This window comes from Ictalurus punctatus, chromosome 9 (assembly GCF_001660625.3).
Source record: "Ictalurus punctatus breed USDA103 chromosome 9, Coco_2.0, whole genome shotgun sequence".
Lineage (NCBI taxonomy): Eukaryota > Metazoa > Chordata > Actinopteri > Siluriformes > Ictaluridae > Ictalurus > Ictalurus punctatus.
Genome location: NC_030424.2, coordinates 6452323 through 6468402, shown reverse-complemented (window position 1 = coordinate 6468402; position 16080 = coordinate 6452323). Strand labels below are relative to the sequence as shown.

Genomic DNA, 16080 nt, shown 5'->3' with positions numbered 1-16080 from the left:
CAGATGCAGTGTGATGCTCTGGGCAAGGGAAACTCTGGGTCATGGCATTCATGTGGATGTTACTTTGAGACATACCACCTACCTAAACATTGTTGCAGACCCAGAACTCCCCTTCAAGGCTACATCATTCCCAAATGGCAGTGGCCACTTTCAACACCCTGCCTCACTGCAAAAATTGTTCAGGAATGGTTTGAAGAACATGATAAAGAGTTCAAAGTGTTGACTTGACCTCCAAATTCCCCAAACCTCAATCTGATTGAGCATCTGTGGGATGGACAAATTGAAGTGCAAGTTGAATCCATGGAGGCCCCACCTCGCAACATAGAGGACTTATAGGATCTGCTGATAATGGCTTTGATGCTAGATACCACAGCACACCTTTAGAGGTCTTGCGGAGTCCATGCCTCGAGGGGTCAGAGCTGTTTTGGTGGCACAGGGGGACCTACACAATATTAGGCAGATGGTTTTAATGTTATGTCTGTATATAATGCAAAAATTATGCAGATACAGATCAAGACTTTCAGTTCATGTTCACATCAAAAATCAGCATAGGGAAAAAATGTGATCTCAGTTACTTTGACTTTGTTGCATGGTTGTTGATACCAGATGGGCTGGTTTCAGTATTTCAGAAACTGCTGATGTCCTCAGATTTTCACACACACAACAGTCTTTAGTGTGAGAAGAGAATGGCCAGACTGGTTCTGGCTAACAGGAAGTCTACGGTAACTTAAATAACCCCTTTTTATAATCATAGTGAGCTGAAAAGCCTCTCAGAACAACTTGTTGAACCTTGAGGCAAAATAAGCAAAAGAATACATCGGGGTCCACTCCTGTCAGACAAGAACAGGTATCTGAGGTTACAGAGGACACAGGCTCACCCAAAACAGACAGATTAAGATTAGTGAAAAGCCAGGCAACGTTTTCCCATTTGTTCAGCTGTCCAATTTCTGTATGATTTTATTCACTGTGCTGCTGCCATCTGATGAATAATGCATGAATAACTGCATGAATGAGCATGTTTACAGGTGCTCCTCATAAAATCAAAAGTACCTGAACACCGTATATTTAGCATAAAAAATTATTAACCTAAAATAGGTATAATGAATTGTTAATTTTATTAAATGTTTAGTAAATTGAGAAATGCAGAAGTTACTTTAATGAACAATCTAGATCTAATTTAATCTAATTGCAAAAGGCCAAAATCTTTATCACTCTTATTAGGCACTTGTAGCACACCATATGTTTGTTTTTATAGTTGATATTTGCCCTGTCTATAAGTCTTTTATCTACAAGCTTAACAAGTTCACCCTCCCGGTAAAAAAGATTTATGGTCAGTTTCCTTATTTAATTGGTATTCTGTTTTGTGTAAAAAAAAAATTAAATTGATAAACAGTATGTGTATATACATAACCAACAACAACACTGGGTAGAACTCCACCATTGCTGTCAGAACAGCCTCAATTCTTCATTGCATAGATTCCACAAAGTGTTGGAAATATTTCTTTGAGATTCTGTTCCATGTTGACATGACTGCATCACATAATTGTTGCAGATTTGTCATCAGAACATTTATGCTGTGACTTTCCCCATTCGACCACATCCTAAAGGTGCTCTATTCAGATCTGGTGACTGGTGATGCCACTGAAGTACACTGAACTCATTATCATGTTAATGGAACCAGTTTGAGATAACTTGTGCTTTGTGACTTATTTTCGCATTATCATGTTGGAACTTGGTAGTAGCCATTATAAGATAATTTGAGGCCATAAAGGGATACACATGATCAGCAACAGTAATCAGACTGGCTGTGGCATTCAAAGAATGGATGATTTGTATTAATTACATAATACAACAATGACAACATGGACCAAAACCTCAAAGGAATATTTCCAAAACTTTGTGGAATTCAAACTTTGAAGAATTGAGGCTGTTGTATGAGCAAAATGGGGGTCCTACCCAGTATTAGTATGATGTCCCTTTGTGTGTGTGTGTGTATTTATATATAATGTGTGTGGACACCTGACCAACACACCTTGGGCACTATGGGATGTCTTTGTATGCAGTAGCATTACAATTTACCTTCACTGGAACTAAGGGGGCCAAACATGTTCCATCATATTGCCCCTGTGCACAAAGCGAGGTCCATGAGAACAAAGTTGGTGCGGAAGAAGTCAAGTGTAGTGCACAGAGCCCTGACCTCAACCCTAGTGAACACCTTTTGGATGATTTGGAACAGTGACTGTGCCCCAGGCCTCCTCGCCCAACATCATTGCTCGACCTCACCAGTAGAGGTTGACCAATTGATTGGCAAAACCAATCACAGATAACCAATAGCTGGAACTATCGGTTATTAACAAAAATCCACACTGCTAGTTTTTCCGGGTTGCGTCAGTTGCAGGAGCGGCTGAGAAGTGTCCGCTGTTATTATACACTACGAGAGCAGCCTCTAGAGGCGAAAAAAATAGCACTTGTGCCTTGTAGTGCTTGTTTTTGACACGTGAGACTACACTCTGCACGGAGCAGGATATTTCAGATGTGGATTTAAAACATAGACAACGAAAAGGTATTGGTTTATTAATCGGTTAACAGCAGGTACTGCCCAACTTCGTTATTGGTATCAGTAAAATTCAATATCAGTCGACCGCTCTCATTAATGCTCTTGAGGTTGAATAGGCAAATCCCCACAGCCACACTCCAAAATCTAGTGGAAAGCCTTCCTAAAAGAGTGGAGCTTATTATACAGCAAAGGGGGGCTAAATCTGGAATGGGATGTACAAAAAGCACATACAAGTGAGGTCAGGTGTCCACAAACCTTTGGCCATGTTGTGTGTACAGTGGTGAAGCCTTTGGAATTTTCTATATTTCTGCATAAATATGGCCTTAAACAATCAGATTTTCACACAAATCCTAAAATAGACAAAGAGAACCAATTAAACACACGAGACAAAAATATTATACAAGGTCATTTATTTATTGAGGAAAATTATCCAATATTATAAATCTGTGAGTGGCAAAAGTAGATGAACCTCTAGGATTAGCCGTTAATTTGAAGGTGAAATTAGAGCCAGGTGTTTTTAATCAATGGGATGACAATCAGGTGTGAGTGAACGCCCTATTTCATTTCAAGAACAGGGATCTATCAAATTCTAATCTTCACAACACATTTGTGGAAGTGTGTTGTGGCAAGCAGATTTCTGAGCACCTCAGAAATAGTTGTTGATGCTCATCAGGCTGGAAAAGGTTACAAAACTATCTTTAAAGAGTTTGGACTCCACCAATCCACAGTCAGACAGATTGTGTACAAAGAGAGGAAATTTAAGACCCTTGTTACCCTACCCAGGCATGATCAACCCACAAAGATCACTCCAAGTGCAAGACGTGTAATAGTCCATGAGGTCACAAAGGAACCCAGGGTAACTTCTAAGCAATTAAAGGCCTCTCTCACATTGGGTAATGTTAATGTTCATGAGTCCACCACCGGGAGATCAGTGAACATCAATGGTGTGCATGGCAGGCTTGCCACTGCTCTCCAAAAAGAACATTGCTTCCTATCTGCAATTTGCTAAATTTGCATCTGGGCAAGGATGACTTGAGATGATTGATGGAACAATGAATTTTGAATTATACCAACAAATTCTAAAGGTAGCTTTGTCAAGATATCTGTCCGTGAACTGAATCTAGAGAAAGTATGTCATTCAGCAAGACAACGACCCTAAGCACACAAGTCGTTCTACCAAAGAATGGTTAAAAGAAAGAATAAAGTTAATGTTTTGGAATGGCCAATTCAAAGTCCTGACCTTAATCCAATAGAAATGTTGTGGAAAGACCTGAAGCAAGCAGTTCATGTGAGGAAACCCACCAAAATCCCCAAAGTTGAAGCTGTTCTGTACTGAGGAATGGGCTAAAATTCCTCCAAGTCAATGTGCAGGACTGATCAACAGTTACCAGAAACATTTAGTCGCTCTTATTGCTGCACAACAGGGTCAAAACAGATACTGAAAGAAAAGGTTCACATACTTTTACCACTTACAGATGTATAATATTGGATAATTTTCCACAATAAATAAATGACCAAGTATAATATTTTTTGACTCATTTGTTTAATTGGGTTCTCTTAATCTACTTTTAGGACTTGTGTGAAAATCTGATGATGTTTTAGGTAATATTTATGCAGAAATATAGAAAATTCAAAAGGGTTCACAAACTTTCAAGCGCCACCGTGTATATTTTATATATATATATATATATATATATATATATATATATATATGTATATATATATATATATATATATATATATATATATATATATATATATATACACACACACACACATTTATATACATATACATACATACACACACACCTACATATACAGTGGATATAAAAAGTTTTTTGATGTTTAATGAAAAATTCAACCAATATTAATGATGTTAAATCTTTTTCCAACATTAACATAATATAGCAACCAAAAAAATTCAAGTGAAACCAGTCACATTCAAACAAATGTTTAAAAGTAACTTTCATACACCTGCCATCTGAAGAGCAATTCTGATTCAGCCCGAAAAAAGATCAACTGTTTCTGTTGGATTTTCTTGACATCTTTTTGGTTTCACCAGACTGTTGAACCCATGGTCCGCAAAGATATTACAAAGCATGTACGGGATCAGACTGTTGAAAGGTTTCCATCAGGAGATCCAAAAAAAGGTCAGAAGGTTAAAAGAATTTGCTAAACATTAGCTATACCATGAAACACTGAGAAGGCAACCAACAACAAGTGGAGAAAATGGGGTACCACACTGACATTACCAAGAACAGGACGTCCCTCCAAAATCAATGAAAGGACATGAATAAAAAACTTATCAAGTGGCTGCAAAGAGACCTATGGCAACATTAAAGGAATATATGTAAAGGCACAAAGTGCTTTAACAATAGTTAAGGGTGCAACCAATTGCATAATTGCTTATGAAACCAGGTTCTTGTAAGTTTTTCTTATTCTCTTTTTCCCCCTCAAAAACCTTTATATTGGTTTAATTTTTTTACATCGCAAAAACCTGCAATTTTTACAGGGTAGAATTTTATATCCACTGTATTCACGTGCATCATACATACTGCTTCTGTTGCTGAATACAATGTCAGTCTTTAACCTTTTAAGTTTGTTTTTGTTTGCAATGTTGATTATACTTCAGCAACTTTTGCCCAAACAAAAAAAAAGTGGCATTGCATATTACAATATAATAAATGATATGTGGACATGCACCACATTTATCTTTTCTGGATATGTACTATTTGATGACATCATAGCCGGCCTATGACCATGACATCCACCACTTCTCCTTTGTGAAGCTCCACGTATTGCTCGGTTTTAGGAGGCAACATCAGAAGGCCGTTGGCACTGCGCATGCTCATTAGCCGACTACTCATTTGATTTCCTAACCAAAAGAGAAGCAGTGTGTCAGACATGTCAAAAAAGACTAAAATACATGCAAATTACATATGCATTTTCAGTTACCTGTACTCTGTGCCCAAGGCAGGGGCTCTTGGTGATGCCAGGTCAATATACAGCGGTGGTACTCTGGGCGCGGGTCCAACTTAACATCACAGGAGAGCTATGGAGAAAAGGCCACAGGCTGATGACAGCACAGCACAAGAGAATTATGTCTTCAATAATGTATCTTCAATAAGTCTCAGCACTCTAAGACTGGTGCATACCCTGGCTTTGATGATTGTTGGCCTTGGGTCCAGGATACCCTGCATTTTTCTCAATGCAGGGATAACAAAGAGATTACAAGTGACAACTGCTGACACTGGGTTACCTGAGAAAAAGAGAGGGAGTAAGAAACAGAGAGAACGAGTAATGAAAAAGTAAAGACAAAATTAAAGGGGGCATTAAAATGAAGCCACCTGTTTTTTATTTAGTGGGGGTGGGGGTAGTGTGTGTGTTAAGCAGTAATCTGAAGGAAGGGGAATGATCTGGTGCAGGGGCAGGACCTGCAATTCCTGCATCAGACAAGACTCATGAGCTCCAGAATTACTGGCCCCCTTGGCAAAGTGGGTAAAATCAAGCTCTTTTATGGAACTAAATTTGTGCCAAAAGTATTGAACGTAACTTTTCAAGAAACAAAAATATACAATGAGAAAGAAGAAAATCACTCTGAAACTGAAAACAGTGAATTCAACAGCATTCTTTTTAAAACAGTTTTCTAAACTTCCTTTTCGCCAATCATGGTTTATGAATGTGCTGCCAAAGGTTTTGTTTACGCTTTCAAACTTTTCATTTACACTCTGCAAGTTTACGTTCACCATTCTGGTACAAATCTCATGTGTGGGCAGGCTGAACAGTGATTTACTCTCAGTGGCTAGGGAGATTTGGACTGACAAAAAACCTGAAAGGCGATGATTATGATGACACCGCCGCTGCTCCATGCCACTCCTGAGAGCTCATCTCAAATAAATAATCGTAAGAGACTACTACCTCAAATATTAATTACGAACTAATATATTGACGAAGTAAGTAAGTAATTTCCACTACCAAGTACCCCAAAATTTGTGACACTGAAGTCTCTCCTTCTTGGTCAGGGAACTGTTGATCCAAATAAAATAAATAAATAAAACCAAGATAAATCATGTCAGAACTTTTTCCACCCTCAAGGTAAAATTAAAACATATAAAAATTTTGTGAAAAACAATTAAACATTTTAGGGAAAAATACAGTAAATAAAAAAGTTACAATAACCCAGTTGTATAAGTGTGCACACCCTTTCATAATTGGGTATATGGCTGTGTTCAGAATGAACCAATCACATTCAATCTCATGAGCAAAAGTAATTATCATACAACTGTCATAAATGAAATTATTCTGATTAATCCCAAATAAACACCAGCTGTTTCTGTAGGATTTTCTTGACATCCTTTTGGTTTCAATCCGACTGTTGAAGCAATGGTACGCAAAGAGCCTACAAAGCATGTACGGTATTTAACTTGTCGGATGATATAGATCAGGACAGGGAAATAACAGAATTTTCAAAACATTACATGTACTATGGAACACCATGAAGGCCATCATCAATAAGTGGAGAAAATGGGGCACCACAGTGACACAGTGACACCAGGAATAAGAGGTCACTCCAATACAAAATCTTGCCAGGGAGGCTGCCAAGAGACCTACAGCAACATTAAAGATGCTGCAGGAATATCTACATGTATTGATTACTCTCTGCATTAGAGTTCCGGCCGATAGTGGATTTTACCGATACCAATAACCAAGTTGGGCAGTACTTGCTGATAACAGATTAAATCAACTTTTTTTTTTTAATTGATACTGAATGAAAACATAACGCTCAAATTAAAATATTGCTAAACTTTACTACAAAAATAAACAGTACTGATCATAAAAATTTACTGTACTTTAAAAAAATAAATAAATATTAATATATTAACTATTAATCCATGAAGTAAATAAAATATATACATCCAAATTGAACATACATATACACATACATACACACACACACACACACACACACACACACACACACACACACACAGTATCTCACAAAAGTGAGTACACCCCTCACATTTTTGTAAATATTTAATATCTCTTCATGTGACAACACTGAAGAAATGACACTTTCCTGCAATGTAAAGTAGTGAGTGTACAGCTTGTGTAACAGTGTAAATTTGCTGTCCCCTCAAAATAACTCAACACACAGCCATTAATGTCTAAACCGCTCTTAACAAAAGTGAGTACATTAATTTGGACATTTTCACTTAGGGGTTTACTCACTTTTGTTGCAAATCACCCCAAAGAGAAGGAAAATATTGTCAAGATGTGCCAGGCTGATAGTCTCTCACCCAAAACGACAGTGGTGTAATAAAATCAAAAGGTGTTTCAACAAAGTATTAGCTTAGGGGTGTGCACACTTAGGCAACTACAGTAGGTTATTGCAATTTTTTTCTTTTTTTACCACTAAAAGTGTTTCTGATTGTTTTTCACTTTATTTATATACGTAATTTCTAATTAAAGGTGGGGAAAACTCAGATTTTTCTGATTAAAATTATTTAGTGTTATTCTTTTACTTCACAAAACCTGCCCTTTTAACAGGTGTGTAGACTTTTTATATCACTGTACATTTAAAATAGATTAAATGAACCATTTGGCCATCGTGCTAAACACCAACCAACCAACTCAGTTTTTTTTTCTTGTTCCTGAAAAAGAGCTATTAGCACATAGCTCCACCCTTTATTGATGACCACAGCTCAATCTTTGCAGACATCCTAAGATCTTTGTACTGAACATGTCTTTCAAGATTGGTTCAAATTCATAAGAACAATCATGAATTACAGCTATGTAATCCAGCTCTGTCTCCTTACAATTGATGGATGTGTCCATATTGTTTACAAAGCTCAACATGTTTATGATCATTATTGAGGGTCACACTCTGCTGAGTAGTTTGGCACCACAAGTGTGAATATAGGCCAAAAATCCTAGGACTAGTTTGCAAAAGTAGGTTTGCCATATGATGCAAATGATCACAAATTTAAGTAGGCAGAGATTTAAAAATAAATAAATAAATAAATAAATAAATAAATAATCAAAAATGCAATTTTTTTAAGAGTCTATGCAAACATAATGAATTTTCACTGTAGACCTAACTTTCCAAGAAATATGCTTGTTTTTTTGTACACAAACATGAATAGCGCCCCCCAATGGCCAATTTGAGTGAGACTGCATCAGATAGTAGTGGGTCCCCACCTGAACCTACATGTGGCCTTTAAGAATGTGGTTCTTACCTGTACTACATAAAATCAATCAGGCTCACTTTACATAATTCAATCTTATAATTAGAAACTTAAATTAAGTTAATCATAAGTTTTAATGAGAAACATAATACTTTTATCTAAACCATATGTAATGTTTTTTCTCAAATCTAACTGACCACACATTACTTTTTTTTTTCAGGCACGACAACGTTTAATGTGCTTTGCTGCTTGTTGCAAAACAATTCTGAGAGAGGTTCACAGATCCGCTGGCCAAGCACAAGCAGATCATGGGCTTCAGTACAAGAAACAGCAGCGTTTGGTTGGTATACAGTATTTGTCCTGGCAAAACTACTGTATCTACTGGATGGAGCTCAAATCATCTTTAATTCCAGACTGCTGGGACTACGGCTGCTCCTAACGCCATACAGACTTCATATAAATCCATAATGAACTTTTTCACACTAACTGTTGTTACCCAGATGAGGATGGGTTCCCTTCTGAGTCGGGTTCCTCTCAAGGTTTCTTCCTCTTAAAACATCTTAGGGAGTTTTTCCTTGCCACCGTCGCCACTCAGTGGCTTGCTCAGTTGGGATAAATTCACACCTTTAATATCTGTATACCATGTTGATATTTCTGTAAAGCTGCTTTGAGACAATGTCTATTGTAAAAAGCGCTATACAAATAAAATTGAATTGAATTTAATTGAATACTAGCAAGCCGTGTTTGTAACATGAAAAATGAAACATGACTGCCCCTACTGTTCTTGTCTTTCCTGCACCTGCAGCATGTCTGTTATACCGAATAAAATTGCAGCATCCCTTTTCCTTTGAAGCGCATTTTCAATGGCCACATCTGTACCATTCAACTTTAGTTACGACAGCTCAATGGTAACCCTATAAAATGCCTGGTGAAAACTTATTGGCCAATGGTGGCCATGGGTTTCAAACAATAAAATCCATTATCAAAAATCCACTTACATACTACCATGTAGATTCATCATAACAAATTTGAGCTTAATCAAACTTCCGGTTCTTGAGAAAGAGCTATCTGACCTTAGCTCCACCCACTTTGTAAATCCATGCCGCAAACTTTGCAGATCACCTCAGAATCTAGGCTTTTTCTCAACACTAAGAATGCAAAGAATATATTTGCGTTCTCATGAAAACTGGTCCTGCCAGGCTTTCTTGGAAGAACAAACTTGGATGGACAGAAGGGCATCTTCCTGTTGCACAATAGACCGTTAAAATACATTTCTAGTAGTGGGGACAGGACCTTCATCTCTGTTTGCAACTGCGACCTCACGGTAACTAAAACTAAGATAACGAGTTTACCGTTACCTCAGGATGGAAGCTAGCGTAGCTTAATTAAAATACTTCTGAGGGACAAATTGTACTTTTCAACATCATCATATATGTCTCAATCTAAATCGTACATAAAATTTATTCTTTTTGGAGGCATATTTAGATTATTGTTGTTAAAAAGACACTTAAACTTCGTTATGGTTCAGGCTTCAGTCATCTGACATTGTTTTGCTGCATTGACTTCTGAGACTTTAAGCGGGTTCTGTGCGCTCTGCATCCAATATCATCCTCGATATCAAGTACACATCTGGGTAATTTCATGTGTCCCTGGTACTTGCATTCTTGAGTTTCCAATTGAACTTCAAGGTGGTGGATGATGACATAGAACAAGTGCACAAAGACACAAGATCACATAGAAACACGTATTGAGAAACAACTCTAGTCCTAAACATGCCAAGTTTCGTGCAAATGCACATAACCACTCATGAGTTACAGATGTTTCAGTAAATTAGGCTCCACATCATTACAATCGATTGATGTGTGGCAGTCATAATGTTTGCAATTTCAAAATGTTTTGGCTAACTGTTACGGTTCCCACTCTTCTGCAAAAATAATACACCAATTTGTTGTGGATTTGCCTAAAAACCTAGAAGGTTTAACATATTATGCAAATTATCTTAAATTGTAGTGTTAGGGCTAAATGGTTCTGGAGGCATTTTGTGAGAACCCAAGAAATCAAATGAAAAAAAAAAAATCATTTTTTTTTTTTTTTTTAGGTCTGATGGCTCATGAGATATGGAGTATAATGTAAAACCCAGCACTATATTGCCAACATAAGGCCAATTGGGCCCAATGACTTGGTGACTTGATTTAAAAATACCAATGACACCAAAATTGTGAACATAAGAAAAACTCCTAGGACAAGTTCTCAAAAGCAGGTTTTGCATTTTATGCAAATTAGCTAAAAATCTAAGCGGGTGGAGCTAAAAGGTTCTTGAGGCTTTCTCGTTTGGGAGAACCCAAAGATGTTGTAGCAAAATGAATGATATTAGGACTTGCAGTATTCGAGATATGAGCCAAAACATAAATATATAAGTTTTTAAAAAAAAATGTAAATAACTATAGCAATAACATTTGGCCGATTGGCCTCATCTCTTTTCCCTGAGGGAGTACCCCCTCTACCTATTGACCAAGTTGCATGTCTCTATGACTTATGGTTTGGTCTCAACCATTTCATTTTTGAGAATAATAATAATTTTAATAATATTTATTATTATTAAAACACACACACACACACACACACACACAAACACACACACCACAGTAGGTGCATAAATAAGCTCCAGTTATCCCAGAATGCAGAAGCAAGTGTCCTTACTAGAACCAAAAGATATGACCACATCATGTCTATCTTATACACCCTGCATCGGCTCCAATTCAAATTTCGCACAGATTATAAAATATTACTATTGATCTATAAAGCACTGAATGGTCTCACACGGCAGTTCCTTAGTGAAATTTTGTTCTTTTATGACTTGCCACAGCAGCCAGCAGATTCTCTTACAAAGCCCCAGTTATGGAACAGGCTTCCAATTAGTATTTGGGACTCAGATTCAGTCACTGTGTTTAAGTCTAGGCTTAATAAAAAAAATATTTAAGAAAAAATATTTGTTTAGTCAAGCCTTTTGTGAATAGATTTTTCTCAAGTAAAGGAGCAGATCTAGAGGGTAGAGTGTTTTGGTAAACTGGGATGTTTGGATTCTGTCGCCCCCACCACTCCCACGCATTCAGATTTCAGCTAGGTTCATTGAGTGGCTGGCCGCGTCTTTCCCCAGGGTGCCTCCTGTCGGTGTTACCTTCTGCCTCTCTCTTTTAGTTGCTGAAGTACCTGCTTGCACTCTGTACACAATGTACATGTCCTTAATCATTATGTGACAATTGGCATACCTAATAATCTCTCTCTGTGTCTAGCTACACGTTACTTCTGAGATACCAGTGATCCTGACTACTTCTGCTCTTTGGACCTGCCTGGTCCATCCTGATGCCCTACTTCTGGTTGGAGTTCTCCTCACTTGGTAGCCAATCGCTGCTGAGGATGGCCCCACATGAACAGCCTAAAGATAAATGAGATTACCACTTAGAAATAAAGATCCTTTGAACTGCAATGGATACAAACATTTTTGGTACAATGGCTAAATTCAGGACTGCAATTGCCATGAACAATTTTGCACTTAATTCTCCTTCAGTGAACAATTAATAATGATAGTCAATAGTTTCAACCATGTTAAAGCAATAATGAATTTCCTGATTATACAATTGCACTTTTTCACCAAGTACAGTGCCCTCCACTAACATTGGTACCCTTGGTAAATATGAACAAAGAAGGCTGTGAAAAATTGTCTTTAGTGTTTAACCTTTTGTTAAAAAAATAAATAAATCACAATAATACTCTGCCCTCATGGATATCAAACAATTGCAAACAAAACAGGTTTATCCAAAAAAAAAAAAATTTGTTAAATATAGGTGTGCAACAATTATTGGCACCCTTTTGGTCAATACTTTGTGCTACCTCCCTTTGCCAAGATAACAGCTCCGAGTCTTCTCCTATAATGCCTGATGAGGCTGGAGAACGCTGGGGTAACATGTATGCATGTAACCCTGTTCCCTGAAAAGGGAACGAGACGTTGCATTTAGCATTACAGTATGGGAATGCCTTGCGCACGTGACCGGTATCTGAAGCTTGTGTAAAATCATGCCTCTACTTATAGGCCTGCCATGATCAGATGACGTGGTAATTAAGCGCGTCGCATAATATATATATGGCACCTGTGAACCACGCCGCCAGCCTCTATTATCTGAAGCGAAGACGCAATTCACAGGCCTGCCCTGGTATGACAGTGCTATGCAACGTCTCGTTCCCTTCTCAGGGAACAGGGTTGACGTTCCCTTACAAAGGGAACTTTGACGTTGCATTTAGCATAACAAAATGGGAACGGGAATACCCACTCCGTCATACCGAGGGTACGGCCTGTTCAAAAATACCCAAGCCCAAGGGTCACTGCAAGACACTTGAGCCCAGGGTGGAATGAATATCCAGGCTGTAATAATGAATGAATGTGTGTGGCGTAGACCACCCTGCAGCCACACACACATCCTGCAAGGATACCCCTTTGGACAAAGCCTTCGAGGAGGCGACCGCCCTAGTGGAATGAGCTCTTATGCCTAGAGGCGTGGCGAGACCGCGTGTCATAAGCCCTAGAGATTGCTTCCACTATCCAAGTAGAGATGCGCTGCTTTGACACAGCATCACTTTTCCTGTCGCTGCCAAAGCAGACCAGTACCTGCTCCGACTTACGCCACTGGCCAGAGCAGTGGACGTAAATGCAGAGAGCCCTTACTGGACACAGCAGGTGCATCCTCTCTTGTTCCGATGTGAGGAACAGGGGAGGGCAGAAAGCCTGCAACACCACAGGGTGGGCAGCCGATGTAGGCACTTTAGGAATATAATCCGGCTTAGGATACAGGAAGGCCTTGGCTAATCCAGGGGTAAAGTCAAGGCAGGAAGGGGCAACAGAGAGAGCTTGTAGACCTCCCACTCGCTTGAAAGATGGTCAGGGCCAGTAGGAGAGCTACCTTTAGAGTCAGAAGCTTCTCAGAGGCTGACTCTAAGGGCTTAAATGGGACACCCGACAGACCTTCCAGGACCACAGAAGGATCCAAGAAGGTATGCGCGGCCTGCAGAGGGGCCTCAGCCGTCTGACATCACGCATGAACCTCGACATTAGAGGATGTTGCCCCACAGGGACTCCATCAACAGGGGCGTGGCTGGCCGAAATGGTGGCCGCGTAACCCTGATTGTAGAAGGAGCCCACCCCGCTGAGAAATGTTTGTGTAGGAGCTCCAGGACTGTAGCTATTGCGCAGTTTACTGGGTCTACAGTGGATCCCTGGAGATGGGAATCTCCCAAGGAGTGCCATCTCGCAGGGATATTATCTCTCAAAACCATGTTCGAGCTGGCCAAAAAAGGTGCTACTAGCAGACGGTCTTGGCGAACTCTCGCTAGAGCTTGTGGGAGCAGAGCGATGGGGGGGAGCAGCATACAGATGTAACCTCGGCCATATGTGAGGACTCCACCCCAAAAGTCTCCCAAGATCCAGCTTTATCTTGCTCAGTGTTGATAGGATTGACACTACGCATGTTGGGGATAGAAACACTCTCATCGTAGTAGAATCCTATAACCCCTAGAAAAGTTGTCCACTACACTGGGGAAAGCATACTTTTCTGAGATTCAACCTGAGCCCCAAGCTCTTCATGTGGGCGAGAACAACATCTCGATGTTGAACCGCCAGTTCCCTGGATCGTGCTAGAATTAACCAGTCATCCAGGTAGTTTGGTACACAGATGCCCTGGAGTCCCAATGGAGCCAGAGTGACATCCATGCACTTTGTGAAGGTGCGAGGGGATAAAGCTAGCGATATTCCTATGTAGAAATATGCACCTTTTAGATCTATCGCCAGAAAGCAGTTCTCTAACTGAATCTGTGGCACGATAAGTTTGAGCGTCAGCCTCTGAACCTGTATGTCCGAAGAGTACGGTTCGGCTGACGCAGATCTAAAATTGGCCGCATGCTCCCACTTTTTTGCGGAACAGGAAATAATGGCTTCGGGAATGGGGTACATGTTCTATGGCCCCACTGTCCAAAAGGGAACTTACTTCCTGCGCTAACGTCGGGCTCTGGTCTGTGCTGACTGCTGTGGTGAGCACACCTGTGAACAGGGAGTGGTCGGGCTATAAACTGGACCCGGTAACCCTTTCTACGGTAGACAGAACCCATGGAAACACATTTGGCAGTAGTTTGCACACTGCCTGATGGTCTTTTAGTGACATTAACTATTCCACATTCTATTGGAGGGAAAGCATCAGATTTTCGTTGCCCTGTGACAGCTCGCTGACCAGAGAACACTGAAAACTTGGGGACCGCCTTGGCTAGGGGAGGCCCTACAGTAACACTGGGGGCTACCTGTCCTAACAACCTCATGTCCCCAGATACATCCCTCCACGGCTCCTCAGGACCAGTCTTCTTTGCCTGCTTGGCCTTTATAACCATTCTCAGATCAGGCCTAGTAGCAGACCGTGACTGTGGCCGCCCGGTTCCCCTGGCTGTCTGCGGGGGTTGGCGGGCTGCCATACTCGCCTTCTGGGTGTCCCCCACACTAGTGCTGGCCTAGGCTCCACTCATGGACGCCCAGGTGAGCTCGAGACAACAGGGAAGGAAATGGCTTTTTTGAATGCCGCCATATGTCGAGCTCACTTAGCAGGTCTGCTTGGTAGGCCTGCAACCCTGTCATTGTCTGCAGTGACCCCCAAGCAAGACTACTACTGCATAGGCTTGCCCACCAATGCCACGGTGGCCTTACATGGCTTGGATGCAAGCCGGCCTCCGTAATTACCTGCCGTCGGTGGAGAGAGGTAGCTCGCAAGCGCCTCCTCCACCTTGAGCATAGCTAAATAGCCATGCCGTTCATTCCCACAATGGCCGAATAATCCAACATCATGGGGTTATGAATATGGCTTATGCATGGTTTTCCCCAGAAGCCTGAGATTTTGCCATGCACTTCTGGAAGACAAGGGAGTTTCTGCAGTGTGAGGGATTTACTTTCACTGGGTAATCACTTCAAGCAGCTCTTTATATGCTGCTCTCAGTTTTTAACAAATCCTTCTAACTCCTCGGAGTCAGAGAGGAATTATTATCTTTTGGCTTTCCATAGCGGAAGGAGGAGTCGCTATGCGAGCTCCAAAATCCAGCAGAGAGCCGAACCCAGAAGACAGAGCAAGAGATAGAGCAGTGCTCGTCTCCGGCTCCTCTTCTGGATCTATAAGAGATCCCCCGAACCTGAGACGGCTGCCTCGGCAGCGGCCAGCCCAGATCCACGAGGCTCTGAAACCCGACTCGCTTCGGCGTCTTTCGTTTTTTTTCTTCGAAGAGTGCGAGTCGTGAGCCGAGCTGCTTAACGTA

General features: G+C 40.4%; 1 protein-coding gene across 7 annotated transcripts in view; it reads right to left on the bottom strand.

Annotated features, from left to right (window-relative positions):
* Window positions 1-4382: 4382 nt before the first annotated feature.
* The window catches only part of LOC108270253 (gephyrin), a 118287-nt gene continuing 106589 nt past the window's right edge, over window positions 4383-16080 (bottom strand). For all 7 annotated transcript variants that reach the window (XM_017476741.3, XM_017476737.3, XM_017476739.3 and 4 more), the window contains 3 exons: window positions 5713-5816; window positions 5513-5609; window positions 4383-5432 (listed from right to left, as the gene is read on the bottom strand). In XM_017476741.3, the coding sequence (XP_017332230.1) occupies window positions 5299-5432; window positions 5513-5609; window positions 5713-5816 (335 nt within the window). In that variant the 3' untranslated portion in view covers window positions 4383-5298. The remainder of the gene's footprint in view (window positions 5433-5512; window positions 5610-5712; window positions 5817-16080) is intronic.